Source organism: Penicillium taxi (genome assembly GCF_028828555.1).
Source record: "Penicillium taxi strain IBT 34144 chromosome Unknown utg000002l_segment0_segment0, whole genome shotgun sequence".
In the NCBI taxonomy this organism is placed as follows: Eukaryota; Fungi; Ascomycota; class Eurotiomycetes; order Eurotiales; family Aspergillaceae; genus Penicillium; species Penicillium taxi.
Window position 1 is genome coordinate 1937970 of NW_026643204.1, and position 27523 is coordinate 1965492.

General features: G+C 47.9%; 9 protein-coding genes across 9 annotated transcripts; 7 read left to right on the forward strand and 2 right to left on the reverse strand.

The window, feature by feature from the left end:
- Window positions 1–206: 206 nt before the first annotated feature.
- Window positions 207–2678, forward strand: N7495_002660 (thioredoxin domain-containing protein; the record flags this gene model as incomplete). The annotated part of the gene is made up of 4 exons (XM_057205329.1): window positions 207–284; window positions 342–459; window positions 510–2015; window positions 2080–2678. 4 exons carry the CDS (start codon window positions 207–209, stop codon window positions 2676–2678), a joined length of 2301 nt encoding a protein of 766 aa, XP_057065936.1.
- A 1442-nt stretch (window positions 2679–4120) lies between these two features.
- N7495_002661 (CAP domain-containing protein) lies at window positions 4121–5119 on the forward strand (the record flags this gene model as incomplete). The annotated part of the gene is made up of 2 exons (XM_057205330.1): window positions 4121–4707; window positions 4762–5119. The coding sequence occupies 2 exons, from the start codon at window positions 4121–4123 to the stop codon at window positions 5117–5119; spliced, it is 945 nt and encodes a 314-aa protein (XP_057065937.1).
- A 1074-nt stretch (window positions 5120–6193) lies between these two features.
- N7495_002662 (choline/carnitine O-acyltransferase) lies at window positions 6194–8847 on the forward strand (the record flags this gene model as incomplete). The annotated part of the gene is made up of 4 exons (XM_057205331.1): window positions 6194–6593; window positions 6647–6676; window positions 6742–8667; window positions 8726–8847. The coding sequence occupies 4 exons, from the start codon at window positions 6194–6196 to the stop codon at window positions 8845–8847; spliced, it is 2478 nt and encodes an 825-aa protein (XP_057065938.1).
- A 1628-nt stretch (window positions 8848–10475) lies between these two features.
- On the reverse strand, window positions 10476–12914 carry N7495_002663 (putative succinyl-CoA synthetase subunit alpha; the record flags this gene model as incomplete). The annotated part of the gene is made up of 8 exons (XM_057205332.1): window positions 10476–10559; window positions 10622–10914; window positions 10970–11648; window positions 11696–11903; window positions 11955–12337; window positions 12389–12532; window positions 12585–12706; window positions 12764–12914. The coding sequence occupies 8 exons, from the start codon at window positions 12912–12914 to the stop codon at window positions 10476–10478; spliced, it is 2064 nt and encodes a 687-aa protein (XP_057065939.1).
- Window positions 12915–13486: 572 nt separating this feature from the next.
- N7495_002664 (uncharacterized protein) lies at window positions 13487–14035 on the forward strand (the record flags this gene model as incomplete). Its single annotated transcript, XM_057205333.1, has 1 exon — window positions 13487–14035. The coding sequence occupies one exon, from the start codon at window positions 13487–13489 to the stop codon at window positions 14033–14035; it is 549 nt and encodes a 182-aa protein (XP_057065940.1).
- Window positions 14036–14527: 492 nt separating this feature from the next.
- Window positions 14528–14891, reverse strand: N7495_002665 (SUMO family protein SMT3; the record flags this gene model as incomplete). Its single annotated transcript, XM_057205334.1, has 2 exons — window positions 14528–14590; window positions 14649–14891. The coding sequence occupies 2 exons, from the start codon at window positions 14889–14891 to the stop codon at window positions 14528–14530; spliced, it is 306 nt and encodes a 101-aa protein (XP_057065941.1).
- Window positions 14892–15293: 402 nt separating this feature from the next.
- N7495_002666 (uncharacterized protein) lies at window positions 15294–15597 on the forward strand (the record flags this gene model as incomplete). Its single annotated transcript, XM_057205335.1, has 2 exons — window positions 15294–15363; window positions 15416–15597. The coding sequence occupies 2 exons, from the start codon at window positions 15294–15296 to the stop codon at window positions 15595–15597; spliced, it is 252 nt and encodes an 83-aa protein (XP_057065942.1).
- A 367-nt stretch (window positions 15598–15964) lies between these two features.
- N7495_002667 (nucleoporin Nup84/Nup107 family protein) lies at window positions 15965–19293 on the forward strand (the record flags this gene model as incomplete). Its single annotated transcript, XM_057205336.1, has 5 exons — window positions 15965–16012; window positions 16067–16322; window positions 16375–18715; window positions 18767–18891; window positions 18947–19293. 5 exons carry the CDS (start codon window positions 15965–15967, stop codon window positions 19291–19293), a joined length of 3117 nt encoding a protein of 1038 aa, XP_057065943.1.
- A 3847-nt stretch (window positions 19294–23140) lies between these two features.
- On the forward strand, window positions 23141–27465 carry pmcA (putative P-type calcium ATPase; the record flags this gene model as incomplete). Its single annotated transcript, XM_057205337.1, has 2 exons — window positions 23141–26125; window positions 26176–27465. 2 exons carry the CDS (start codon window positions 23141–23143, stop codon window positions 27463–27465), a joined length of 4275 nt encoding a protein of 1424 aa, XP_057065944.1.
- Between the last annotated feature and the right edge of the window lie 58 nt (window positions 27466–27523).

Consider the following 27523-nt stretch of genomic DNA (forward strand, 5'->3'; position numbering starts at 1 on the left):
GTAACCTGATGTACTACGTAGACAAAATTTGTATAACAGTCGATGGCACGTGACATCCTGCGCGATGACGCGCGAACCCCACATCCGGAACGTCCTATCGCTCTCATTTTGGGGAGTTACACGGAACATCCTTAAATCATCCCTAGTATACTTCTTATTCTTGCGTCAAACCCTATTTACTACCACTCTGGATCCAATTATCATCCATGCAGTCACAGCACCATGGTCCCGAGGACGCGGGCCCTAAATTGACCAACAGGCTTCAGCAGAGCCGGTCGCCCTATGTGAGCACCCTAATTTAGCCTGTATTTTCCCCGCATACGCGACTTACCGATATTTAGGTAAGGGCGCATATGAAAAACCCTGTCGCATGGCAGCTATGGGATGCAGAGGCGATCAATCTAGCTAAAAAGCACAATCGCCTCATATTCCTCAGTATTGGGTACTCGGCTTGTCACTGTACGTTGTAAACCGAGTTCTGCATCGCTAGTCTTCTAACAGACTTCTAGGGTGCCATGTTATGGAAAAGGAATCTTTTATGTCCCCAGAAGTGGCGGCGATACTCAATGAGTCCTTTATCCCGGTGAAGGTTGATCGTGAAGAGCGACCAGATGTCGATGACATCTACATGAATTACGTTCAAGCTACGACTGGCTCGGGTGGCTGGCCATTGAATGTTTTTCTTACTCCTGACCTGGAGCCTGTTTTTGGAGGCACCTATTGGCCTGGTCCCAACTCGAGTATACTCCAAGGCCCTGAGACCACTGGGTTTGTAGAAATTCTGGAGAAGTTGAGAGATGTCTGGGCAACGCAGCACCAACGATGCCTGGAGAGCGCCAAGGAAATCACGAAGCAATTGCGAGAATTTGCCGAAGAAGGAACTCATTCGCAACACGACGCTCCGGACGACGACGAAGATCTCGACATTGAACTTTTAGAAGAGGCCTACCAGCACTTCGCATCGCGATATGATTCCATCAATGGCGGGTTTGGCCGAGCGCCCAAATTCCCCACTCCGGCCAATCTCATTTTCCTCCTTCGGCTGAAAGCATACCCGAGCCAAGTCACTGATATTGTAGGCCAAGACGAATGCGAAAAGGCGATGGCGATGGCTGTCACGACCCTGGTAAATATGGCACGTGGTGGTATTCGCGACCATATCGGCCATGGATTTTCACGATACAGTGTTACAATTGATTGGAATCTGCCTCATTTTGAGAAAATACTCCATGATCAGGCACAGCTGCTGGATACCTACGTGGAAGCATTCCGACTGACACATGACCCCGAGTTACTGGGTGCTGTCTATGATTTGGCTACTTACTTGACAACATCTCCCCTGTTGTCGCCTACTGGTGGGTTCTTCTCTTCTGAGGATGCCGACAGCTTCCCCAGTACGAATGATACAGAGAAGCGAGAGGGCGCCTTTTATGTGTGGTCACTGAAGGAGCTTACCCAGATCCTTGGTCCGCGTGCCGCTCCGGTCTGCGCTCGCCATTGGGGTGTGCTTCCTGATGGAAATGTTGCAGCAGAATATGACCCACACGACGAATTTATGAACCAGAACGTGTTATCTATCAAAGTCACTCCTAGCCAGCTCGCCAAGGAGTTTGGATTGAGCGAGGACGAGGTAGTAAAGATTATCAAAAGTGGGAAACAAAAGCTGCATGAACACCGCGAGAAATCGAGAGGTCGGCCCGATCTAGATGACAAGATCATCGTGGGATGGAATGGCTTGGCAATTGGTGCACTGGCCAAGTGCAGTGTGTTGTTTGATGAAATTGAGAGCTCCAAAGCGGTCCAATGCCGCGATGCGGCTGCACGTGCCATTAGCTTTATTAAAGATAACCTCTTCGAAAGGTCCACTGGAAAGTTGTGGCGTATTTTCCGAGATGGCAGTCGAGGAGATACCCCGGGCTTCGCTGATGACTATGCGTATTTGGCCAGTGGTTTGCTGGACATGTACGAGGCAACCTTTGATGACAGTTATTTGCAACTTGCCGAGCGTCTTCAAAGTAAGTATTACCTTTTTTTTTGTCATTATTAATATTCCTTGACAAGACGGCTAATTCTCGTTAGAATACCTCAATGAGAACTTCTTGGCAAAGAATGGCTCCGTGACTGCTGGATACTACAATACCCCAGCCATCCTGACCCCTGGAATGCCGGGACCGCTGTTCCGACTCAAGACCGGCACTGAGTCAGCCACACCATCTGTCAACGCCATTATTGCACGAAATTTACTACGACTATCTGCATTACTTGGAGACGATGAGTATCGAGTGCTGGCAAAACAGACATGCACCTCCTTTGCGGTTGAGATCATGCAACACCCATTCTTATTCGTGGGTATGCTTGATGTCATCGTAGGTCTACAAATTGGTACTCGGACTGTAACAGGAGTATACAGCAGCGGAGACAGCCACAGCCGGACGGTAGAGCCCGCATTGGAATCCATTGTGCGACGAGTGCGAGCGGAACTGGGCAATTGCCTTTTCTCGACTGTGGCCGTTGGATCCATTGTAGATATTCGATCCTCCCACCTGGAGGATTTTGTGGGTAACCACTCTTTCTGGTTGAAGTCTCGAAACCCTTTGATCAAAGAATTAAAAGCCACTGAGCCAAAAAACTACTTGGTGGTTTGCGATGCTGGTCGATGCCGAACGATTGATGTTTAAAATGAGATGAGATATCTATTTTCGTTTGATTCCTTATATTTCAGGGCTGTCTTTACTTGTTATACTTCCTATTTTATATATATATATATTTTTTCGATGGCGTTAACGAAGTGACCGATCGCCATTTATGGGGACATCTGGATAACAGTCGGATTTTGATATTATTATGAATTACTTCTGGAAAAGACACTAGGTGATTACGTCAGGCTTCTAGTACTTTTGTCTGTACCATACCATATTCGACAGGTTTACAAAGTATCTACGTACTTCCATGAATCCACTTGGACTCGGCACAGGCCGAATACTCAGACATCAACGACACAAGCCGGCTTCTAGAAAAGAGAAACGGGCGGATTATGGAGTAGACCTAACCGTCTTTAGAGAGACCCATTTTCTTTTTATCATTTTGCTTTTCATAATTTATGTTACTGGCTAACGTACTTGTAATGCCAGGGCAATCATGAATCATTGGTGGCTGAAACACGGGTCAAAACGAGGTATGAATTAATCAATCCCATTCATAGTGGATTAAACCAGTCCAGACCAAAGAAGCCACAAAGCCAAGTTTCTTAGCGCCGACGCGGTTGTATAGTGCGTGATCATCGGGCTTTATATTTGGAATGTGATTGGTGGCTGTTTCGAGGCTGAAACTTGAGTTACGACGTATATCTCGTTTTGGTTTTCCCCTTCGAGATCGAGATCTGTGGATCAACTCTTGACTTAAAACTTCTCTCATAATAACCAACTTAGACTGGTCAATCATATGTGTCAATTTCCTATTTACCCTGTGGCAGATTGAGTATAGCTACTGTCTCCGTAAGGCAGAGGGGAGAAAAGTACCAGATTGGAATTAAGGATCCGCCCAGGGGCGTTGGTAAATAGTCTGGAACAAAGTGGGATTTCTGGATCCCGGAGAATTCAATGTTCAAGGTTCATTTAAACTAATTGGGTGTATCTGTGGAATGTAGAATGTCCCACGCCAGGAAGTGGCGGGCTTGGTATGTTTAGTGCTTGGATGAGGTTGGAAGCAAAAAATAATAAAGAGAAGATACAAAAAGATCATACAAGTAGAAGGAAGAAGTCTACATCTAATTAAAAATTAATTAAGAAAGGACACCAAATCTCCGAATATTAATCAAACTGTTAGGACCAAAGCCCCACTTCCTAACCCCTTTGTCTATTCTGCCTCCCATACATCTACTCTTTCATCCTTACTCAAACTCTCGAACTCTCCATCCCTGCCAGGTGCAATTTTTCTTTCTTCCCTCGTTGGAAAGAAATCTTCGTGTTTAGGCACTGTCATTCATTTAGACTCACTCTCATTTTAACCCACGCTCACGCAGTCGATCTGCGTGTTGATATTGCCCAAATCCACCAGCTTTTTGACCCGCCAAACTTCCTGGAGAAGTTTATCTCGATTTGATCCGTGATCTTACTCAATCATGCGTTACTCTCTTTTGATCGCTGCTCTTGCAGCTGGTTGTGTGAATGCCACTACAAAGGTCGTTACCGTTACCGATTGGACCACTACCACTGTCACCGAGACGGTTACCGCTAGCCCTGTGACTGAGACTGTCGGAGCTTTTAAGCAGGCTGAAGTTGTGAAGGAGACATCCACTGAAACCGTAACTGCCGCACAAACCGCGACATCAGAACTCGCCAAGAAGTCGACTGTCCTGGTTCCCGAAGCCCAACCTACCGCCCTCGAAAGAGAAGAGGTCAACGCCGAGACCTTCTACTGGACTTCTGCCTGGACTTCTGCCTGGACTTCCACCTACGAACCTGCCCCGATCACCGCCGCGGCCGAAACTACTACCGCTGCACCAGTCGTCGTTGAGACTCATTCGACTCTCGCCACCTCCACCTCGGCTGCTGCTGCTGCCACTGCCACCAGTGCCTACCAGCAAAAGGCGCTCTACAACCACAACGTTCACCGCAGCAACCACACCGTATCGTCCCTCGACTGGAGCGCCGATCTTGAGTCCAGCGCTCAAACTCTTGCCGCTAAATGTGTTTACGAACACGATACGTAAGTTCTTTTGCCTCAACTTGGGTCGTGCTCCACAACTTACAATTTCTCTAGTTCCATTGATGGTGGCGGCTACGGTCAGAACATTGGCTACGGAAAGACCGCTAGTCAGGTTGGTGAGATGATCACCAACATGATGTACAACGGTGAAATCGGCTACTACCCCGGATACGGAGCATCTGACCCCAGCATGACCAACTTCGACGCCTGGGGTCACTTCAGTCAGATCGTCTGGAAGGCCACCACCCACGTTGGCTGTGCCACTGTTCTCTGCAATAGCCTGGGCAATGTCGACTCCTCCGAGGCTGTCCCCTTCACTGTCTGCAACTACTCACCAGCTGGAAACGTTGATACTGAATATGGTGCGAACGTGTTGCAGCCCACTGGTGCCGCAACTTACACCTCTTCTTGAAATTGTTCCACTGTGAGCAAGGTGGATGGATTGTGTTTTTGGAATATTTGCCCAATCCCTTTTTACGAAATCTTCGCATTCATTATCAATATCTGCATTTTGTACTATTGAGTTACTTTAACATTCTCACTATTCTGCATGTTCAAGCCCTGACTTGATTTATCTTGTCCGGGACTCTCCAGGGTGAAGATGATCGGTGTCAAGTACCTGGTTCTCGGAGTTCTGACATCCGAGGATGTCCTGTTGTATGTATTATGTTGGAAAGGTATTTGGCCGCTATCTTTGACCTGGAAGAGGGATATGTGGGAGACTCGTTCAATTGTCAATATTTTTTATTTCATCGATGTCTCCTAGCGTGCTTGATATTGTACTGTACTATGAAGTACTATATGACCAAAATGATGACCTGCTTAGGTCACGTGCTGTCCCGCTTTCCCTTCGACCGAACCATCCTAGATTTCTTCCCTTACATGATAGACCTCTTTGCATACAGTAATTTATATCTACTCTCACTATTGTATAGTCCCTTATGCCACTTTCCTGTTTTAATACTGAGCGGGTCCTGGTTTACGCCTGATTCACGCCCGATTCACGCCTGATTCTGATTACCCGCTTGGTCTTACTAGTATCATCTGGTCAATTATCCGTTCCTCCGGAGCTATCACATTCGTCTCGGTCTCTTCAGCCCATGTTCGTCTGATCTGGTAAGTCCCATTTCCCCGGACTCCCTAGACCCGAATCGGTCCAAGGCAACCCAAAGTAGGGAGATTGAGGGGGAGAGAAAGTAGGAAGAGTCTCAAAGTTTCTACTTGCAATGTTCTATAGATTTCATTTGCTTTGTTCGTTTCTTATATAAGGGACTTGGCCTGTCTGTTCTCATTCTTCCCCTATTAGATTACTTGCCCTTTGATATCATTTGACTTCAGATTTACTTCTGCACGAAGAACTAGGTAGCCTCAATGCCACCATAGCTACTGCCTACAAAACTGCCATTATTTCCATCGCTGTTTCCACCTTTTCTCTTCCTACTTATCTCGTCTGCCATCACGCTTTATTTCCGATCTAGCTGACATCATGTCTTATTCCTCTACGGCAGTTCGTTTCTTTACTTCTCCAAAGCCACTCGGTAATCCTATGGACTCCAACCGGAATCTCGGGGCTACTTCCCAGGGACATACCGTTATGAGGCCAAACGTTTTGAAAGAACGACCCTCGAATGATAGCGTTGAGCTACATAAACCGAAGAATCAGGGTTTGACTTTCGCCAACCAAGAATCTTTACCTAAACTTCCTATTCCTGATTTGGAAGACACTTGTCAGAGACACCTAGATGCTCTCGTCGCCTTGCAGACCCCGCGGGAACATGAAGAGACGAAGGCTGCGGTGAAAGACTTTCTCAGGACGGATGGACCGGTTCTTCAAGAGAGATTGAAGACTTATGCCGGTTCTAAGACTAGCTACATAGAGCAGTTCTGTGAGTGTTTTTGTAACATGGTTAACTTAAACTAAGATAGCTAACTATTACAGGGTATGATTCTTACTTGAACTTTGATAATCGTGAGTTTCAAGGCCCTCTTGGCCGAGTCAAGTTAAGGATAAGGTAGATCTCTAACTTTGTACAGCGGTTGTTCTCAACCTCAATCCCTTTTTCCTCTTAGAAGATGATCCTACCCCTGCTCGCAATCACCAGGTCACTCGAGCTGCATCCTTGGTAGTCTCTGCCCTTTCATTTGTCCGTGCTGTGCGTCGGGAAGAGCTCCCTCCAGATACTGTACGCGGAACACCTCTTTGTATGTACCAGTACTCGCGGCTATTTGGAACAGCTCGACTTCCCACAGACAATGGATGCGTCATCAGCCAGGACCCCTCAGCCAGACACATCGTCATCATGTGCCGGGGCCAGTTCTATTGGTTTGATGTACTGGACGATAACAGCGATCTGATCATGACCGAGAAAGACATTGCGCTCAATCTGCATGTAATCATCGACGATGCTGCTCAGACTCCGCTCCAGCATGCGGCTAAGGGTGCACTGGGCGTTCTCAGCACTGAAAATCGCAAAGTATGGTCTGGTCTGCGTGATATTATGACCAAAGATCTATCATCGAACAATGCTGAGTGTCTCAACATTGTTGACACCGCGCTCTTCGTGCTATGTCTAGATGACACAGAGCCTTCAAGCACGGCAGAGCTCTGCGCAAACATGCTCTGTGGCACGAGCGAGGTGGTCAAGGGCGTTCAGGTCGGGACCTGCACGAATAGGTGGTACGACAAACTGCAGATAATCGTCTGCAAAAATGGCAGTGCCGGAATCAACTTTGAGCACACGGGCGTGGATGGACATACCGTACTGAGATTCGCCAGCGACGTATACACGGACACCATCCTCCGTTTCGCAAAGACAATCAATGGCCAGGCCCCTAGTCTCTGGGCAACAACCAGCCCAGACCCAGCCAAGCGCGACCCACGCAGTTTTGGAAATGTCAGCACGACGCCACGCAAGCTGGAATGGGACATGATTCCCGAACTAAACATCGCTCTACGCTTCGCCGAATCTCACCTCTCAGATCTACTCCACCAACATGAATTCCAAGTCCTCGACTTCGAAGGCTTCGGCAAGAATTTCATCACGTCAATGGGCTTCTCGCCAGATGCGTTTGTGCAAATGGCCTTCCAGGCCGCATACTACGGTCTTTACGGCCGAGTCGAAAACACCTACGAGCCCGCAATGACAAAAGTCTACCTGCACGGCCGAACAGAAGCAGTCCGCACCGTATCCCCCGAAAGCGTAGATTTTGTCAAAACATTCTGGGGCGATCATCCGGCCCAGCAGAAGATTGACGCTCTCCGCACAGCAACACAACGCCACACATCCATAACAAAGGACTGCTCAAAAGGCCAAGGCCAAGACCGCCACCTCTACGCGCTCTACTGTCTCTGGCAACGCTCTTTCGACGAAGGCCTCTTCGAAACAAGCTCCGTAGCCGACTCTTCAACTCCAAGCGAAAACCCCGAATCCCCCCGTTTGTCCCCAAACCAATCCGAATCAGGCTTCTCCTCCCCCTACAGCACAAGCACCAGTACAACAAGTGGCCTCCTCCGCACTACAGCCCCTCCCACGCCAGCTATATTCGCCGATGCAGGCTGGGACAAGATCAACAACACAATCCTCTCAACCTCCAACTGCGGAAACCCGTGTCTGCGCCACTTCGGCTTCGGCCCTACATCTGCCGACGGCTTTGGCATTGGCTATATCATCAAAGATGAGTCGATCTCCTTCTGTGCTTCGTCTAAACATCGCCAGACAGCACGGCTCATGCAGACGCTTGATTTGTACCTGCTTGAGATAAGGAAATTGATGCATGCTACTCATCACAAAACTTCTAGTCCGCGCACTAGTCGGGCTCGGGAGATTGAGGAGTCGAGTGATAGAGTTCAGTATGATTTACCGCGTAGAGGCCGGATCGTGCGGAGTGACACCCGTGGTGCGGAAACGCCGACTACGACGACTGATAGTGGGGATATGGATGATGATGGCATGGGTGGTTGTATGTTCCTGATTCATTTCTTTTGTCTTTGTTTCGAAATTACTAACTCCCTTTCTAGATGGGTTCTTCGATGCTGGAATGCTTCTTTATGCGCTTAAGGGTGTTAGTGAACGTGATCGTGGAGACCAGCCTGCTAAACGCCGTTTTGTGGGGAAGAAGTTGCATCTCAATGAACATTAGGTTCTTGGTATCTACGAACGAATTATGAATTGATAATATTGAATGTTGAATGCCACACCACCCGTAGACAGTATTCAACAGTAGTAGTATCATCCGTCCCCATCGATACTTTTATAACCTCTAATACAATAAAGTCGTAATGAATATACATCCAAGGGATATCTACCTCCATCAAACCCTCCTAATTCCCCGCCTGATAACACAGCCATGACCTCTTCTCGCCCACCAATGTAAAGTAGAAGCTAAAGATTACTGAGCCGTTGGACCGATAGTCTGGCGATTGCGCATTGATTTGAAGTCCTTTTTAGTAGTGTCCCACACGTTTACCCTGGTTCATCTCATATTTATATAATTTCAGATGGTTAAAGCCCCACGCTACGTGATTATTGCAAACTTTCCTGATCCTATAAGATGGAGTTGAAGGCTGAAAGCATAGAAAAAAAGATCCAGGAATTCATCTATCATGACTCTCGCGTTGAGAGAGCCTTGGAAGATGGAAACTAGCTGATCATTCCCTTTGACGATATAGTAAGAGAAAACGTTGGATCCGAAGATAGACAATGTATGATCACCCGGCAAAGAAATGTAGAATGGAGATGTTTACCATGGGAATATGACTTCTTTTATACCGTTGAGGGGGAAGTGTGACAGCGGGAATTGAAACTGAGCCTTAGAACTGAGACTAAGACTGAGACTGAGAGTAAGAATGAAGTGAGTTTGGTAGTACGGATCAAGAGCCTTAGAATTAACCTTATAAGTGGAAGTTGAGGCACTTATAGATCATATCTTGGTATCTGAAGCGCTCAATGTTCGAGAAGACTTGCCTAGCAAAGAGCCTGGAGAATTCTTTATCTTTGTCAATTTCGCTATAAGGTCGAGTACCTCCTGAGGTTTTATCCCAAGGCAATTAGATCTGTTATAAAAGTCGGTGGAAATGATGGTGCGTACAGATATCGGTCTTCTTCCTGTACAAGTGTCTCTATATCGCCGATGACTGGCCCGCCACAATCGCATAGTTTAGTGTGTAGTTAATCTGCCTCAAGGGAGTCCAGTGGACTAATAACGTTATGGACCGTACCATAGCTATGGATAAAAGTAATCAATGGCATCAACAGCATTCTTAATCCAGCTCTACCGAGTAGATCCTCTAAAATATCTTACTGTATTCCAAGGTTTCCCAATCGGTGATATGGAAATTGGAGGCCTTGTTCTGTGATATCAAGGATATTTGGGTTCTTTGGTAAAGTGATAGACAATCTTTTCGCAAGAGATACACTGGATCGATTTATCCGCTATGTAGTTATTGTTTCTACTGATTTAGCACGTTCGGTTGAATCAAATGTGGGAGGTTTCTTGATAAACATCCTATTTCTACCGCAAGCAAGAACTTCTGATCCTAAGTCGATGAGTTTGCCCCAGTGGACAGTAAATACTTGGCAGACTCGGACTGCTATTTATACTTTTCTCGTGCAGGGGAATCAACCGTAGGTAGGTATATCGACCGGCACATTGTGAGCTATATCACAAACCTCCAAGGTTGAAACCCTGGAAACCCTCTAGAAATTTTGGAAGCAGCGTATGACGAGTACTCGCAGTACATAGCTTATAGAAGCATAATCATGGACAAATCACTTCTTCGCTAGCGAGATCACCTTTTTCGCTGCACCCTCGAACCCATCAAAAGCATGAAGAGGAAGTCCACTCTCGGAGATCTATATGATGTCAGTACAATCTGGATATCTATGCAGCAAGATTCCAAACGAGCAACGCTCACCATCTTCTGACCCAACTCTTCGTTGGTTCCGCGCAGCCGCACCACCACCGGCACCTTCATATCCAAATCTCTAAAAGCCAAGATTATGCCCTCGGCGATCATATCACAGCGCGTTAGTCCACCAAAGATATTGACAAAGATGGCATTGACGCGCGGGTCGGCGCATATAATACGAAATGATGACTTGACAGTCTCCGAGGTCGCTTTGCCGCCAGTGTCGAGGAAGTTGGCACAGTGACCACCGTGATATGTGAGGGCATCCACTGTGTTCATGGCAAGTCCTGCTCCGTTAACTGATTCAAATATGTTAATTTCAGAGTTCTCCAATAGCCACGTCTCGAATCATACCTAACGTGCCGATGCTACCTTCGCCTTGCAACCTGTTACCGTCAGCATCTGTCCATATTTGTTGATTGGGTTTATCATACTTGACATAAACAATACCGTCCTTTTCAGCCTCGACTTCCTCAGGAACTTCCTCATCTTTATTTCGCAAGCTGTGGATTTCTTCCTGACGTCCTGAACTACGGAATGCGGCGTCGTCAAAGCCAAACCGTGCACTGTGGACTTCTAAAGTGCCATCAGCTGCAATCCCGAACCGTACCTCTAACACGAAAGCCTCCTTTTCTGTGAATATTTCCCACAATACCTGCATTAGTCTTGCAAGCATGCTATGGGCCGATGCAGGAAGATCCAGGTATGACCCCACTTCAGTAGCAAGCTTGCTATTCTCAAAGGTGGCTTGGGTATAGCTGAATGGGAACTTTCGGGACTGTCTAGCAATGAACTCGGCGTTTCGGGATGCGACAATGCAAGGTGACAGGGCTGTTCGATCAATTGATATAGAGACAGACACATCTAATTCAGAGGCGACCTCTCTAACAGGAACTGATCTCTGCTTCAGAATGTCAAAAGCCTGGAATTGCTTGATATATAGGTTGCGTTTGTGTTGAGTTCCTGCCTTTGAGACTGGAGTACTGCGCCGCAAAGTGTGGAAACCGCGCCTTTGCGAGCCTGCTGAGTCCAACTAAGAAATCTTAATATAAGCCAATTCATACAAAGGTGCAGACATACGCTTACGCCTGGTCTGGTATAGCTACCCAGTAAAGCCTTCATCCCCTCGCCGAACTTCTCAGGGTGATTGACCATGACAGCTCCGGCCCTTTCGAGTGCTCGGTACTTTTCTTGCGCCCCAGGCTCTCCGGGGGCAGTCCAGGCACCAGCATGTCCCATAATCCGACCAGAAGGTGCCTCCAAGCCACCCACAAGAGCCATGATAGGCCTCTCTGAAGTCAGCAAAAGATCAATAGTGTCAATTCAATCAACAGCTTACTTGGGGTTTGAATTTCGCATCCTGTAATCCTGAATCCACTCAGCAGCATCCATCTCAGCAGTACCGCCAATTTCGCCAACAAGAATAATGCCCTGTGTCTCAGGGTCGTGCTCAAAGATCTTGAGAGCGTCGACGAAGTTAGTTCCAGCCAGCACATCACCACCCATACTGATGCAAAGGCTCTGCCCCAGGCCAGCTCGAGTGGTCGATGCCACAGACTCGTAGCTCAGTGTTCCTGATTTCGCGACAATGCCAACGTTTCCCGGAGCAAAGCAAGGCAGAGGTTGGAAGCCAATCCGACACTTACCAATGGCAGAAATGATACCAGGGCAGTTAGCACCAACGAGACGAGTCTTTGATTGTGTTTGGAGCATGGAATGGATCTGTAGTCCATGTTAGAAGCAAACTAGGACAGTATCAAGAGTGAACATTACCCGGAGGAGGTCATGGATAGGAACATGCTCTGCCACGGCGACTACCAGTGGAATTTCGGCCTCAATGGCTTCTTCAATGGCATGTGCTGTTTGGTTACCCGGTACGTAGATTGCAGAGGCGTCAGGTTTCGCTCTCTCTTGTGCCTGCAGCCATGTCAGTCATATATGATATGTTTCCTACTCGGCAACAACTTACCACTTTGACAGAAGGGAACACAGGGAGTCCCAAATGTTCACCTTCAACTCCAGGCTTAACGCCTCCAATGATATTGGTGCCCCATTCTAGCGATTCCTTGACATTGGCAGTTGCTTGTCGTCCTGCGGTTGAAATTCATTAAAGTCAAAGCCAATGATGCTTCAAAGTTTAAGATTTACCTGTAAACCCCTGGAATAGAACTCTTGTATGAGCACCTATCTTCAGATTTGGCAGTGTATCCGCATAACTAGCTGCACGCGAGGATTTTGAGAAGCTCCGGCTTAAGCTCAGTCCATTCCGGGGCACGCGTCGTAGGAAGTGCAGGGACATGGTGAAAATTACTGCAGGTCTGGCCTCAAGCTGTGGCTATAGTCTAATATACCACATATGAGCTTGACAAATGCCCTGAGATGCAAATGTCAATGGCAGTCTGTTCTATAAGAATACCTGTCGGCTATCCGGCTTTCGGAGCTTCCCCACATGGCAAGGTGCATTATCATGCCTGACTTTGCAGGCAGACACTCTATAACTACCTAATTAAGCAGTCTGTTTGTCTCTCTGAGTATTATTATATCAGAATTCAAAATTCAAAATTCATTTCTATAGTCTTAGAAACTCTATTGAGCTGACAATATATCTATTTATGGAGGTAATAACCCTGGAACTGATACATACTTAACCTCGGGCAAAGTCTACCGCCACACATACTGGTCTAGCCCCGTTCTCCACGATCGAAATAGCTCTGACGCAACCATCTGGGTGCCTGGAGTTTCTGTTCTAGATTCCCAGAATCTTGCATTGTTCAATTCTCCAAGTACACTCGTGACTGTCGTTGAGATCTTTGGACTCTCTGCATATTCATATACAGAACCACCACATAATACTCAACCCCGCCAAATCCCATGTCTAATCCAAGCGCTGAGCTGCAGTCCACACTGCAAGATCTGTCCATCGGCGGAAAAGGACCAATTCAGGACCTCGTTCGCCCAATTGTGACAAAGAATACGACATCCAATCCAAAAATCAAGAAATCTAAACAACCGGTCGCCGATTCCTGGGAAGATGAAGCCGAATCGTCAGATGAGGAGCTCTTATCTCCTTCAGATTCAGACAAAGCAAAAATATCATTTCTTTCGCCTACCCTCAGCGCGACGAGTGCGGAAGGCCCCCTAGATCCTCCGCCCACGCCTATTTCACCGCAGGTTTCTCGGGCATGGGGCGCGGCGTCCCCTGTAGGACAGACTCGGCGACCTGAAAAGCAGACTGCGGTTGCTAGTCGGCTAATTGCTGGTGCATTGGGCATCAGGGCACCTAAGCGTACTGAGGAAGAGCGCGCCTATGATCGCGCGACCAAAGAGCAAGAAATCAAGCGCCGGAATCGTGAGCGCGAAGAGCAGGCTAAGGCCAAAGAAAATGAAGAACGGGCGAAGGCATCGGTGTGGACTGACTGAATTGTCTAAGAACCTTGGAAGGGTTGGTGCTATATTTTTACCTTTTTTTTTATTGACATTTATAATGTGGTCTACTTCAACCTACTCCTACGTATATACATAATCGCAGTTGCTAGGGTGATACCTAGTTATCTGAGTATTACCATTCCAGGTTCGCTGGCTACAAATGACTATCGACATGTCATTTCATTGCCGAAGTAGCTATTATAACTGTTGGAATGAGATAATAATTTAGAAGAAATCTCTAGCGATCCCTAGTCAAGGGAATAAATTTCACAGAAGTAAAAGAAAAACGACCCGCGGGCTTTCTGTAAATTCGTTGCCTCGTTAATAGAACAAGTGAAACTCCCTGCGATGAACCACACCCAGCCATGATGATATTGAAGGCCTTTTTCCCATTCCATGCTCCAAAGTCCACCGAATTGAACACAAGCGCCATGTTCACACGAGTCGGTCCATCGGGGAAAAGTTTCCCTCGAAGTGGTTGGACATTTAGTTAGATCCACCAATTTGCTCTTGGTGGACCTCGAGAGTATCACCGTCGTTCATGTCAAGCTACCAGAGAGGTCAGCCATCAAAGGGCATTTTTAGTAAATAGAAGGAAGGTGCTTACAGCCTCGGGGGTGTCATCGGGGCGTACACGGGTGCCGTCGAAAAGAAATCTCACAGTTGAGATTTGCTTTCCCTGGCGATCGCAGAACGCGTCCATCAACTTCTTGAGAGGAGTAGTGCGCTTAATCTTGAAGAAAACCTCGTTGTTGTTGTCCGTCACTTTGATGTTAAAGTGCTCAGCAGGAGCGGCAGCCGGTGCAGCGGCATAAGGGGGAGGAGCGGTGGAGCTTTCTTTCTCAGTCATTTCAACAGAGTTCTAGGAATCGAATTGTTAGAGAAATGAGCGTACGCGATTCAAGACGCGGAGGGATACTTACAATTTGGTAGAAATAAAAAGAGGTTTTCAGAGAAATTTATATGCCCAGGCTGATGAGCACTTGAGTATGAGATAAGAGTGTGAATGCAACTTTGGAAAGGACAAGAGAGAAGGTTGTAGAGGGTGAGTTTGAAAGAGCGTAAGTGGGAGATATCAAAGGCAGGAAGGTCGCCCCACAAAAGGCCGGAGAATCTATTTTGCGACTGGCAAGCAGCAACTATCCGACACTTTCGATACGCTTCCAACACTTATTTGTCTACTAAGAAAAAGTTATCATAATGGTATGTATTCTGGAAACATTGCAAATCTATATTGATATTAATTTGACTAATGCAGGGAAATCTAAAGCAAGATCTGTCGCACGACCCGCCTTGCCATCCGCGTGCATGCGCTATTCAAGGTAATTGAGGAACGTTCCTGTACTCTGGTGCAGCTTTGCTAACCAAGCCCAGATTGCCTGACTAAAAATTCCTACAAGGAGGAAAGATGCCAGGCACAGATAGACGCTCTTTACCAGTGTTGCAACGCATTCTATCAGGACCGTGGCGATCAAGCATCGACAGTAAGCTGTCCCAAAGCACACTTGCTGCGATTGAAGATGAAGCAGCGAGCCCAAGTTGCTGAGAAGCAGTAAATAGATTCCATTTGAATAGAAATGGCATGTACCAGCCCGTAAAGCTAAGATCCCATTTGTGTGGAAGCCAGGCTAGTTATAAGGACTGGAATTATTATAAGACAATCTTGAGCACGCAGAGAGGCCTCAAGGACCTGAACGAAAATTGAGTTCTTCGTTCCGAGACTCTAATGAAAGCCTATAGACATTTGTGGAAAAGAAAAGGAAAAGAAGCCAGGAAGAAATTTCAGTTATTAAATAGGGTCCCGTGCCGAATGCGCTAAACCCTTTTGGGCCGAACGCGCTTCAAATCCAAAAGAGACAAACACGAATTCCTCTTTCCCCCAGCTTTCCTTCCCAACAACAACTTCGGAGCTTGCTACCAGTCATGGCCCCACTTACGAGGTCTGCTAGGACTGCTAGCTCTCGTTTTCAGGTGGGCTTAATTTCTTTCACAGATCCTTTTTCCCATTGCTCACAGCTCTTTTAGGTTGAGCAGCCACCGGCTCCGGAAATCATCAATCTCGATGACGATGATGAGTCAATGAATCAGAACGAACCTCTTAACAATATAGAGGAGGTGAATGAGCAAGTGAACGGGGAAGTGAATGAGGAGGAGGATGAGAGGATGGACGAGGATACAGACAACGTCAATGGTAACGAGCTTTCGGAAACTGGATCTGTCTTCCCCATGGAATCTAGTCTGAAGTCAGTGATGGAAAGGAGCATGATTGGTAGAAAACCAGGTTTGTCTCTCATTTGTTTCTTACTCAGAGCCATGCGCTTACATTTTCCAAGATTCTCCCCAGCTTTTCACAGCTGCCGGTGCACAGGAAGCCTTCTTGCCCCTTCGCCGTACTGCCGACCGCGTCACTCGCCAAATTGAGGCTTTCGCAGACAAGCTCGATCAGTTTAAGCGCAAGAATAGCACCGACGAGTTCCAGAATATACAGGCAGCATACAAGCTAGTGGAGAGCTACAGGGATTTGGCGAATAACGCTATCAAGGATATCACCAAACAGAATACTATCAAGCGTGCTAAGTCGGGTTTCCGGACGAGTCTAGCGCAAGATGATGATGCGAAATACAAGGAGGAGCTGAAGCGTTTCCAGCTAGAGGCCGACACATGGCGCCTACTTTCGAATCTTATCAGCATTGACGGCTCAACAAATCTCGCCAGCTTCAAGGAAGGACGACAGACTGCTTTCCAGATCCTTCATCGATACTCTTCGGATCGGGAGATTTGGGAACAATTCCTAGGTGCCGACCAGTACGCCCTCGAGTGTGTGCTTTCACTGAGATGGTTGGAGGAAACCTACAAAACCAGCGACAGCAACGCGGAACTTGATGCGTTGATTGCAGACATGGAGGCCAAGGCGGACAGAGGTCAGGGCCTGTGGGCACACGGATGGCTTTTCACAAAGGAGACTATCAAGGCGCACAAGCGACTTCGTGTTTGGCCACACCCGTTGGAGCCGACTGACGACGCCGCCACTCGTACTCTCTTGCGCGATGGTGATGAAAAGCCATTGATTACACAGCTGGATCCTGATGCCCCTGTCCGGCAAAAGCACACTCTGCAGCCGCAAGATGGATCCCACGAACGCGCCACTTGGATGACCTGCTGGAAGATGCTCAGACAGGGCGAGCGCTGGACAAAGATCCGCGAATGGGCCGAGAGTAGTCTTGAGAACTGGAGAGCCGTGAGCATGTGCGGTTCCAGCGTGGATCCACACACCAGCAATACGCGGACACCAGTTGATGACGGGCTCACCCGTATGATGAGCAGCCGGGCTCATGATTCTTGGCGCTCGGCTTGCTACGCTCTCTCGCAAAACCCCAGCACCGACGACTATGAGCAAGCCGTATATGCCCTACTTTGCGGTGACACAGATGCTGCGCTGAAGGTATGTACTAGTTCTGATGACTACCTCTACGTGTACCTCAATCGGGTGGTTCTCGCGCGCTATGAGGACTTCTGTAAGCAGTTCCACCGGAAGCTCGAGCAATCCCCCAATACTGCAGTTGCATTCAAGCCGGAACCAGCTGGACACGCAGAACTTCAAAAGTTCTTTGAGTACATGCGCGGCGATGAGCGGGTCGGTGTCGAAGCGCGCACTCCCTTCCGTCAACTTCAGGCTACGATCTTGAGCAAGAGCTACGATTCTTACTTTTGTCAACTCGCGCAGGCGGTTTCCCAGGTCAACATGGACAGTTCTGGGCAGTCAATAATCCCAGAGATGGAGTTGACACTAGTCAACGATTCATACTTGGCGGCTGCGAATGACAATGAGATCATGAAGATGGCAACTCATGCCTATCTTATCGTGCAATCTATTGGCTACGCGCGGACAGACACCGACTTTTTTGAGACCGCTTCAGTTATTGTTGCCGGGTATATTGCCAATCTCAAAAAGAGTAAACTCTTTGACCTCATTCCTCTCTACGCATCGCTTCTACCTACAGACATGGGCCATCGTGTCTTTTCGAAGATTCTTATAGATATTACCGACCCGCAAGAGAGAAAGCAGCAGATTCGACTCATGCAAAAGCACAGCATCGACATCAGTGCCGTCCTCGATACTCAATGGTCATGGCTCAGCACCACTGTTTCATCAATCGAGCACTCGAGAGTGTTGAGCGGATACTCCAGGGTGGTGGGACGACCGGACGGGTCTCGAGTTCTGTTGCCTCCAAAGAAGGGGTTGATCGGAGAAGGAATTTCGGACGAGGATGACAAGTTGATCCGCAGCCTAGAATGGCTACGGTGTGCGGGCGGCCAATGGCCTAAAATCTGCCAGCTTGGAGGGTGGTTGTATCGCAAGTTCTTTGTCTCTGGTAACCTTGCTGCTGCTGTGGAGCTGAGCCACCGGATGCTCCTGTCAGATCTTTCACATGAGTCCTTTGGGGTTGACCTCTTCAACTCCGCACCCTCTACACCATTTGATGAGCTTCCATCTAGCCCGAACAAGTCAAAGAGAAGCAGCCACAGGCGCAGCCATTCTGGCAGCAATACAGTCTTCATCACTGACCACGGCAGTGCCTTCGACCTGGCTTTGTCCATGTTCAATCTCGAAACTCTAGCCCTCTGCTTCAATGCCCTGAACAGTTTTGCCGGGGTTTACGACCTGGTCTCAAAGTCAGTGCTCCAATTTTCACCATTTTGAATCAATATCTGACCCAACCCTAGAACCCAACGCCGTCGCGACTCGGTAGCTGTGCAGGATCACCTTCTAGAATTGCAGCAATACCTAGAAGCGATCGAGGCCTGTATTGCAGTAATGGTGGATGAATGGCTGCTGCCCTCCGAGAACGGTAATTCCAAATCCTAACATTTTGATATCACACATGCTAATTAGTCTCATTATAGAGGAAGAAGAGAGGGACTACGAACACATTCGTCGGACGTACGTGCCCGATATCCTCCTTGATTACCACAATGTCTTGTACTATTCCAGTCACACTTTTGAGCAGCCTAACCTGCTCTCTCTGTGTATGACAGTAGCGATCTGGGCCGCAAGCACGCCGCAAGTGACCAAAGCATTTGTGGATTCACAGCGTATGGCTGAGCTTATGGATGTGCTAGCCTTGTCCAGTAAGGCTATGGTTCTCACAGACCCAAAGCAAGACCGTGTTAGCGAGGATGGGCAGACATTGGCACTTTGGCGAGTCAGTACGGCGGAGAATGACGATGGTAAGCTCGTTGAGCATGAGTGATGGAGGTGAGAAGTAGTCATTACCACAGTCAAATAAAATAAGAATACAGCCTAGACAATCAAGTCAATTGAACAAATAAAGCATATGTTGCTAGTAATTATGTCTTCAAGCCTTGTATTGCCGATGATAAAATATCTAAAATTTAAGACCATTTCAGGTTACTAAAGATCTAGATCTGCATGTAAGTATAAAAAAAAAAAATTGAAATAAAAAATTGCATGGTGCGAGATTCGAACTCGCGAACTCTTACAAGATGACATCACTAGGACGCTTAAGTGTCACGCCTTTAACCACTCGGCCAACCATGCATTCTTTCATGCAGGTGGGCCATTTATCCTACTAGAGCCACAAACAGCTGTGGACCCCTTTTTGGGAATTATAAAACCTTGGAGTTAAGGTTGTGGTTCTATGGAGTAGCGGTGAGATCAAAACAAACACCGTTTTTGAGCTAGATAAAGTTAATGGTTTCCCTGCTTTTGACCTTAATTTCAATCTATGATCTACACTAGCATGATTCTTACCGAGGCCTTCTACGTACACAGTAAATTAGTCATTTCGGACTGAACAGATGACAAATCAACCAAAACATCCTTTTTTTTATCGTTATTAATCTCCCGTGCACGTCGGATCCAAAACACTTGAAGAGGATTTGCATTTGGCCCTGGGGCGGCTTCCTTTACTCCACCAGACTTACTGCTAAATACCTACGGAGTAAACAGATATGGATACCCTGAGGTAAGGAGTACCTAGGGGGTAAATGAGCTATGTCCAAGTCAAAGGAATGATAGCACCTAGACATACCTAGGTCACGTTCCTACTTGGATACCCTGGATTATATCATACCATATCACCTATCAATTCTGTACTCTGCCGACACCGCTCTGAACGACCTATAGTCGGCTCCGTCGAAGAATTCAAGAAGTTATGCACGGAAAACGTCTGTGGTTCCAAGGTTCTAGCAGAGTTTATTCGATGGTTAAAGTATTTCACCACTGAACGGGTCACACTACTGAACGGGTCAGTTTGACCCACTTATTTTTATGAATCCCAATAACTCCATTATTTACTATGTAATATAGTAAAAAAAAACTACTGAATGGGCCTACTAGGACAGGTTTCCCTCCTATGTCCAGGTGTCTTACATATCCCACACCGGCGTTGGGTTACAGGCGCCCTTACAGGCGCCTGGCCCTCTTGTAAATTGGCATCATTAAGTTTAGGGCCACCATTCGACGCGTCAACCAGGTCTAATCCCTCCTGAATTGTAAGACCCCCTACTACTGTTAATTGACGATTCGGACGTTCTTTTTGTTTTTTCTTTTTCTCATGGGCGGCGCGTAAATCTCTGTTTTCCAGGCGTAAGAGAGCATTCTCTTGATATAGGTAATTTGCACCCTTTACTATCTGGTCTAATGCTCTCTTAGATGGTGTTGGTGGCGTTCGAGATACAGTGCGTAATATAGCTTGGTGTTGACGTCGTAAATCTTTCTGCGTCCTAGGCGTCTTAGGTGTCCAATTTCGACTTGAATCGCTTCCTATAGAGGGTGGTGGTGGTGGTGTATCGACGCGCATAGTAAGCTTTTTTAACACCCTAGTAGGGTCAAGTGGCACGATTCCAGTTGCAGCAAACGCATTAGAAGCAGATGCAAATGCTTCAATACGCGCAGTAGGATATATCTCTAGGAAATCTCCTTTACTAATGTGGGAAAAACCAAGCTCTACTCTAGACTCAACCAGCCGAGAATAAGAGCGTTTTAACACCGCAAAACACCCAACATCAAGAGGTTGAAGAAGATGAGACGCATGCGCAGGCATACATAATGGTATAATATCATGCTCCTGGCAGATTTTGTCGAAATCAGGTGTTAAATGGCTACCATGGCCATCTAAGATCAGAAGGCGATACCGTCCTTTAGTACGAGCAGTAGCAGGTATAAAGAGCTTTTCAAGCCAACGGAGCCCTATTTGATTTGATGTCCAGCCATTAGGACTAATCTCAAGACGCCAATTAGGTGGTAAACCTAGATCAGGAGCAAACCAGCTCTGCATCATCACCTTACCCTTAAAGATAATACAGGGTGGAGGTGCGTAACCAGACGCGCCTAAACACTCTATCACAGTAACCCATTCCCGGTTACCAGGCTGTTTTTTTGCGCGTTTACCATAATAACCAGCTCTAGTAACCACTCTCGCGGTCGCACATCGTCCCATCGCAAACCCAGTCTCGTCAAAATTATAGATATCGTCGGTGGTGATACCATATTTTGCGATCGTGTTTTCAACCAGTTTGAACCAATTATTGATCACATTATAGTCCTCTTGACGCGCACGTGTAAAATCGCGCGGTGTTGAATAGGTCGTCTTAAGTTCAGGTAAACGCGTCGCAAACCTAGTAACCCAGTTTTTACCGATCGTAAGAGGAGGGTTGGTTCCGCGGTCGGCGAGTAGGATATTAGCCATTCTACCAACATCTTTAGTTCTAGGAGCACAGCCGCGATCATCTAGAGAGACGACCCATTGAAGTAATGAATCCTCTTCAGATTCAGTCAGTTTAGACTGCGGTGGGTGTGTTTCAAGACGAAATTGGACACCAGAATGGCGGCGTTGGAGGGTTGAAAATGGTATATTAAACATAGCTGCAGCTTTACGCATTGATGATATATCGCCATTCTTGTAAGCTTGGTAAGCTAATAAGACCCTATTCTCCTGATCCTGTTTGTCTTGGACATATAGAGCATTTAGGGGGGGCATGGTGGGTAGTTGAAAATGGAAACACCAGACTGACGCGTAAAATTGGTGGGGTGACCCGTTCAGTAGTGTGACCCGTTCAGTGGTGAAATACTTTAGTGGATATCATTGTTAATGCCTGTGTCCAATGGGGACACCAACATTAGGTGCTCCAGCTAGTACAATATAGATCCCGAGGGAAAGGCTCGTTTGGGCCATGGTGCTAGGTTTGTCCACAGTCACATACTCCCGAGGTCCGTAGGTGCCCAACTAATGCCTAGACTCATTATACGTAGGTATTTATTACCTACTTATGAATATCCATCTACCTCCAGGGCTTGATACCCAGGATGGATGCTGTCCATGGATGTTCGCTTGGTGATGGTAGATCTGGTGGATATATATATTGATGTTAGGCTCGGAATGTTGAAACGCGAAACCTTGGAATAATGACAACATTCCAATCAGAGAGAAGGTAAGGTTGAAAAGGTCTAATAGACTAAAGGATATCTATAGGCTGGGAACCTCTGGACGTGGAAGATCTAGAAGTGTAGATGCATTATACTACCACTAGGAGACGTCACCCGATAAACTCAAAATGCGCTCATTCAATTCGTTTATATTGGAATGATTCCCAAAATGGCCTGGATTGAGGCAGTGCAAATGTGATTCTCTTAAATATTTGACATGGACTAAATCGCTAAATTGCTAAATTGCTAAATTGCTTTCCCGTTGCTTCTCCACTCCGGGGCTGTGCAAGCAAGTGGGTCAAAGAAGAACCAGTTATTGGAAAGTCTCGACCAGAGTGGATCTTAGTTGTATTCAGATATTAGTGCGCATCTACACTTCCCTTCGACTTCACCCCTTTGTGGACCTTTCTTTGCTTTTGATTTGATTTTGATTTGATTTTGATTTTGTCTTTCTATTCCTATTCCATTTGTTTGTAATCTGGAAGCGAAAAAAAAAAAACAGAACTGGAGCTGCCACTTCTCCACTTTTTCATGATCTGACACCTTACTGAGTACCAGATCCCTTCCATCTTCACTGTTCCCAATGCAAACCTCCAGTTCTTGACTATACCGTTTCAAGCGGTAATCAGTCTAGCTTGGAATCTACAGTCATGTCCGATTCTCATGGAGGTGACGAGCAGTCCCACTCTGCCACTGGTCCCCTTCGCCGAGCCAGAGCTCCTACCATAACTATCGACACGTCCGCTGTGAACTCGCCAGATGACAGCCCACTCGCTGCCCACTCTAGCCCGCAGCCATTACTGCACCGCTCGCCCGATCATATCACTTCCATAGACTCACATGCTCTGTACAATGGTAGCGTGTCCCCCAATGATGGCCGCTACTCCTCCTCAATTCGATCCAATGCTTCGTCCGAAGCGCGTGATCGCGAAAGTCACCCGACATCACCTCACAATGTCTCGTCGCCAAAGAATAAACATCTCGACTCGCACTCGAACTTTCTGTCCGTTCCAGGAACCCGGTCACGTGGTAACTCATTGGAGTCCGAAGATACCAGTCAGACTTCTAGTACCTACGGTGGAGAGACTTATGCGCCTACCGCCGCATCACACAGCTCCCAGTCCGAGCTGACTCCTAATTCTAATAAAAACCACGATCTCTACGACGAGGATGCACTTACCCCGGATCCTGGCCGAGAGGATGAATTTGTGGTCCAAAACAACAAGTTTGCCTTTTCACCTGGCCAGCTCAATAAGCTCCTCAACCCAAAAAACTTCGCTGCCTTTCGTATCCTGGGCGGAATCAAGGGTCTTGAAAAGGGGCTACGTACGAATGTCCACAGTGGCCTGAGCTTAGATGAAACAAGCTTGGATGGGGCGGCGGACATGGAGCAGGTGCCTACTTCATCATCAGTGCGCAAATCAGCATCTCAATTGATAACTCCACCTGCGCCGGATAGCCCTGCAGTGGCAGATTCCAGCGGGCCATTCTCAGACCGCAAGCGCGTGTTTGGAACTAACCTCCTACCGGAGCGAAAGCTCAAGACAATTTGGGAATTGGCATGGATAGCATACAACGACAAGGTCTTGATCCTGCTGACTATTGCCGCTGTCGTTTCACTCGCTGTTGGTATCCCGCAATCTTTGCATCCAGCCAACCCGGACGAACCTGGTGTGGAATGGGTCGAAGGTCTTGCAATTCTGATTGCCATCATCATCGTTGTCACTGTCGGTGCTGTAAACGATTGGCAAAAGGAACGGCAGTTCGCCAAGCTCAACAAGAAGAAGGAGAACAGACTTGTCAAGGTAATCCGATCTGGTAAAACCATTGAGATCTCAATTCATGACATACTGGTGGGCGAGGTGATGCACTTGGAGCCCGGTGACATGGTCCCGGTTGATGGTATCTTGATTGCCGGCCACGATGTCAAGTGCGACGAATCCTCCGCAACTGGTGAATCTGATGTGCTCCGCAAAACCCCCGGTGAAGAAGTCTTCCGGAATATTGAGCAGCACGAGGATCTCAAGAAGATGGACCCTTTTATCGTCTCTGGCGCGAAGGTGTCCGAGGGCGTCGGAACTTTCTTGGTTACTGCCACTGGTGTTCATTCGACGCATGGTCGGACTATGATGTCTCTTCAAGAGGAGGGTGAAACAACCCCGTTGCAGACCAAGCTCAACAAACTCGCCGAGTACATCGCCAAGCTTGGTCTTGCCTCTGGTCTCCTGTTGTTCGTTGTTCTATTTATCAAATTCCTCGTTCGGCTCAAGCACATGGATGGCGGCGGTGACGCGAAAGGACAGGCCTTCTTGCAGATTTTCATCGTCGCTGTGACCATCGTTGTCGTTGCGGTTCCTGAGGGCTTGCCACTAGCAGTCACGCTTGCGCTCGCCTTTGCCACCACGAGGATGATCAAAGACAACAACCTGGTCCGATTCCTGAAAGCTTGTGAAACAATGGGCAACGCGACCACTATCTGCTCCGACAAGACCGGAACCCTTACGGAGAATAAAATGACGGCAGTCGCTGCAACTCTTGGAACTACCTCACGGTTTGGAAAGGCTTCAGACCCCCAGTCTGCAGATGTATCTGCCTCAGAGTTTGTGGCCACGCTATCTCCATCTGTCAAGGAGCTGCTACTTAAGTCAATCGTGCTGAACTCAACTGCCTTTGAGGGAGAATCAGATGGTGTGAACACTTTCATTGGATCTAAGACCGAGACTGCCCTTCTGTCCTTCGCGCGAGACTATCTTGGAATGGGACCTCCAAGTGAACAGCGCGCCAGTGCAAAGATCGCACAGATGTACCCATTCGATTCAGGCCGCAAGTGCATGGCAGTTGTGGTCCAGCTGGAGACCGGCAAGTACCGAATGCTAGTCAAGGGTGCTGCAGAGATTCTCATGGCAAAGTCGACCCGCATTGTGCGCGATCCTACCGGTGATCTTACTGAGATCCCGATGACTGCCGAGGACCGAACCACCCTGGATAATACTATCACAACTTACGCAACCCGTTCATTGCGGTGCATTGCCCTCGTGTACCGTGATTTCGAACAATGGCCACCTCGTGGAGCACCGACTCAGGAAACTGATCAATCCGAGGCCACCTTCGAGCCTATATTCAAAGATATGTCTGTCCTTGGTCTATTTGGTATTCAAGATCCTGTTCGACAGGGTGTTGCTGAAGCTGTCCACACGTGTCAGCGCGCAGGTGTCTTCGTTCGTATGGTTACCGGTGATAACATCATGACTGCCAAGGCCATCGCCCAGGAGTGTGGTATCTACACACCTGGCGGCATTGCTATCGAAGGCCCCAAGTTCCGCAAGCTCAGCTCTAAGCAGATGAATCAGATCATCCCCCGACTCCAGGTCATTGCGCGCTCAAGTCCAGAGGACAAGAAGATCCTCGTGAACCAGCTCAAGAAGCTGGGCGAGACTGTTGCTGTGACTGGTGATGGTACCAACGACGCTCAGGCTCTTAAGAATGCCGATGTCGGTTTTGCGATGGGTGTGACTGGTACTGAGGTAGCAAAGGAAGCTTCGGACATTATCCTCATGGACGACAACTTTGCCTCTATTGTCAAGGCCATGGCATGGGGTCGGACCGTCAGTGACGCAGTGAAAAAGTTTCTCCAGGTAGATCTACTCTTAAATATCCTCAATCCCCAGACTAACATTGTGTCCAGTTTCAAATTACTGTGAATATCACTGCTGTCGTTCTTACATTCGTCTCGGCCGTGGCAAGTAGTTCCGAAAGTTCAGTCCTCAGCGCAGTCCAGCTGCTATGGGTCAACCTCATCATGGATACCTTTGCCGCTCTTGCACTTGCCACTGATCCCCCGTCGCCTTATGTTCTAGATCGTCGTCCTGAATCTAAATCCGATCCGCTCATCACCTTCTGCATGTGGAAGATGATCATCGGTCAGGCAATCTACCAGCTCGTAGTGACATTGGTCCTGAACTTTGCGGGTGACTCCATTTTCTCCTGGGACGCTGATCATATGCAGACTGTTGTTTTCAACACATTCGTCTTCATGCAGATCTTCAACCAGTACAACTCTCGTCGGATCGACAACAAGCTCAACATTTTGGAAGGAATCTGGCGCAACAAATGGTTCATTGGAATTCAATTAATCATCGTCGGCGGTCAAATTCTCATCATCTTCGTTGGTGGCAGAGCGTTTTCCGTGAAGCGTTTGAATGAAGGTGGCCAGTGGGCAGTTAGTCTAGTTCTTGGAGCCATTTCTATCCCCATCGCGGTGGTGATTCGACTTATCCCCGACGAATTCATCAGCAAAATTATCCCCCACTTCTGGCACCATAAAGAAGCTGGACCCGAACTTGTGGTCTCTGACGAGCACCGCTACGAGTGGAACCCGGCCCTGGAAGAGATCTACGACCAGCTGGCCTTCATCAAGAGAGTCCGCGGAGGACGACTGAAGCACATCCGGCACAAGCTGCAACACCCACAAGAATTACTGCCCCGGTCTCGCAGTGGCTCTCGCTCTCGTGATTCCTCTGTTTCACCCACTCCAAATGCCGAGAACGGTGAAAGTCCTGTCTTCGCACCTTCGACTCCAGACCCCGAGTCTCGCTCCAGACGCAACACTGCCCGGTCCCGTTCAAACTCGGCCTTTGGTCCCGCAGCTGCGATGGCGGGTGTCATCGCCGGCAGTATCGCCGGCTGGTCTCCCATAGAGCGCCCTGCCGAACCAGAGGTGTTTTCCTTCCAGAGCAACGCTCCGCACGGCGGCCTAGACCAACAACAAGGAATCGAAGTCCACCCAGACACAGCAGCCGACGACCACGTCATCAGCGACTACTCGCCCAATGCCCGGACCCCACCCAGCCAAAACCCAGACTTGATCCCCTTCTTTGAGCACGCGCCCCCGGCAGTTGATCGAACCCCGTCCAGCCGTGGCCGTCGCTCTCTCTCCCAACGATCCCGCTCAAGTCAAAGCCACTCGCAGGTTTAATTCCGCGGTTGGGTACTGTTTTGTTTCATGCCACTTCATCACAATAAAATAAGCATCA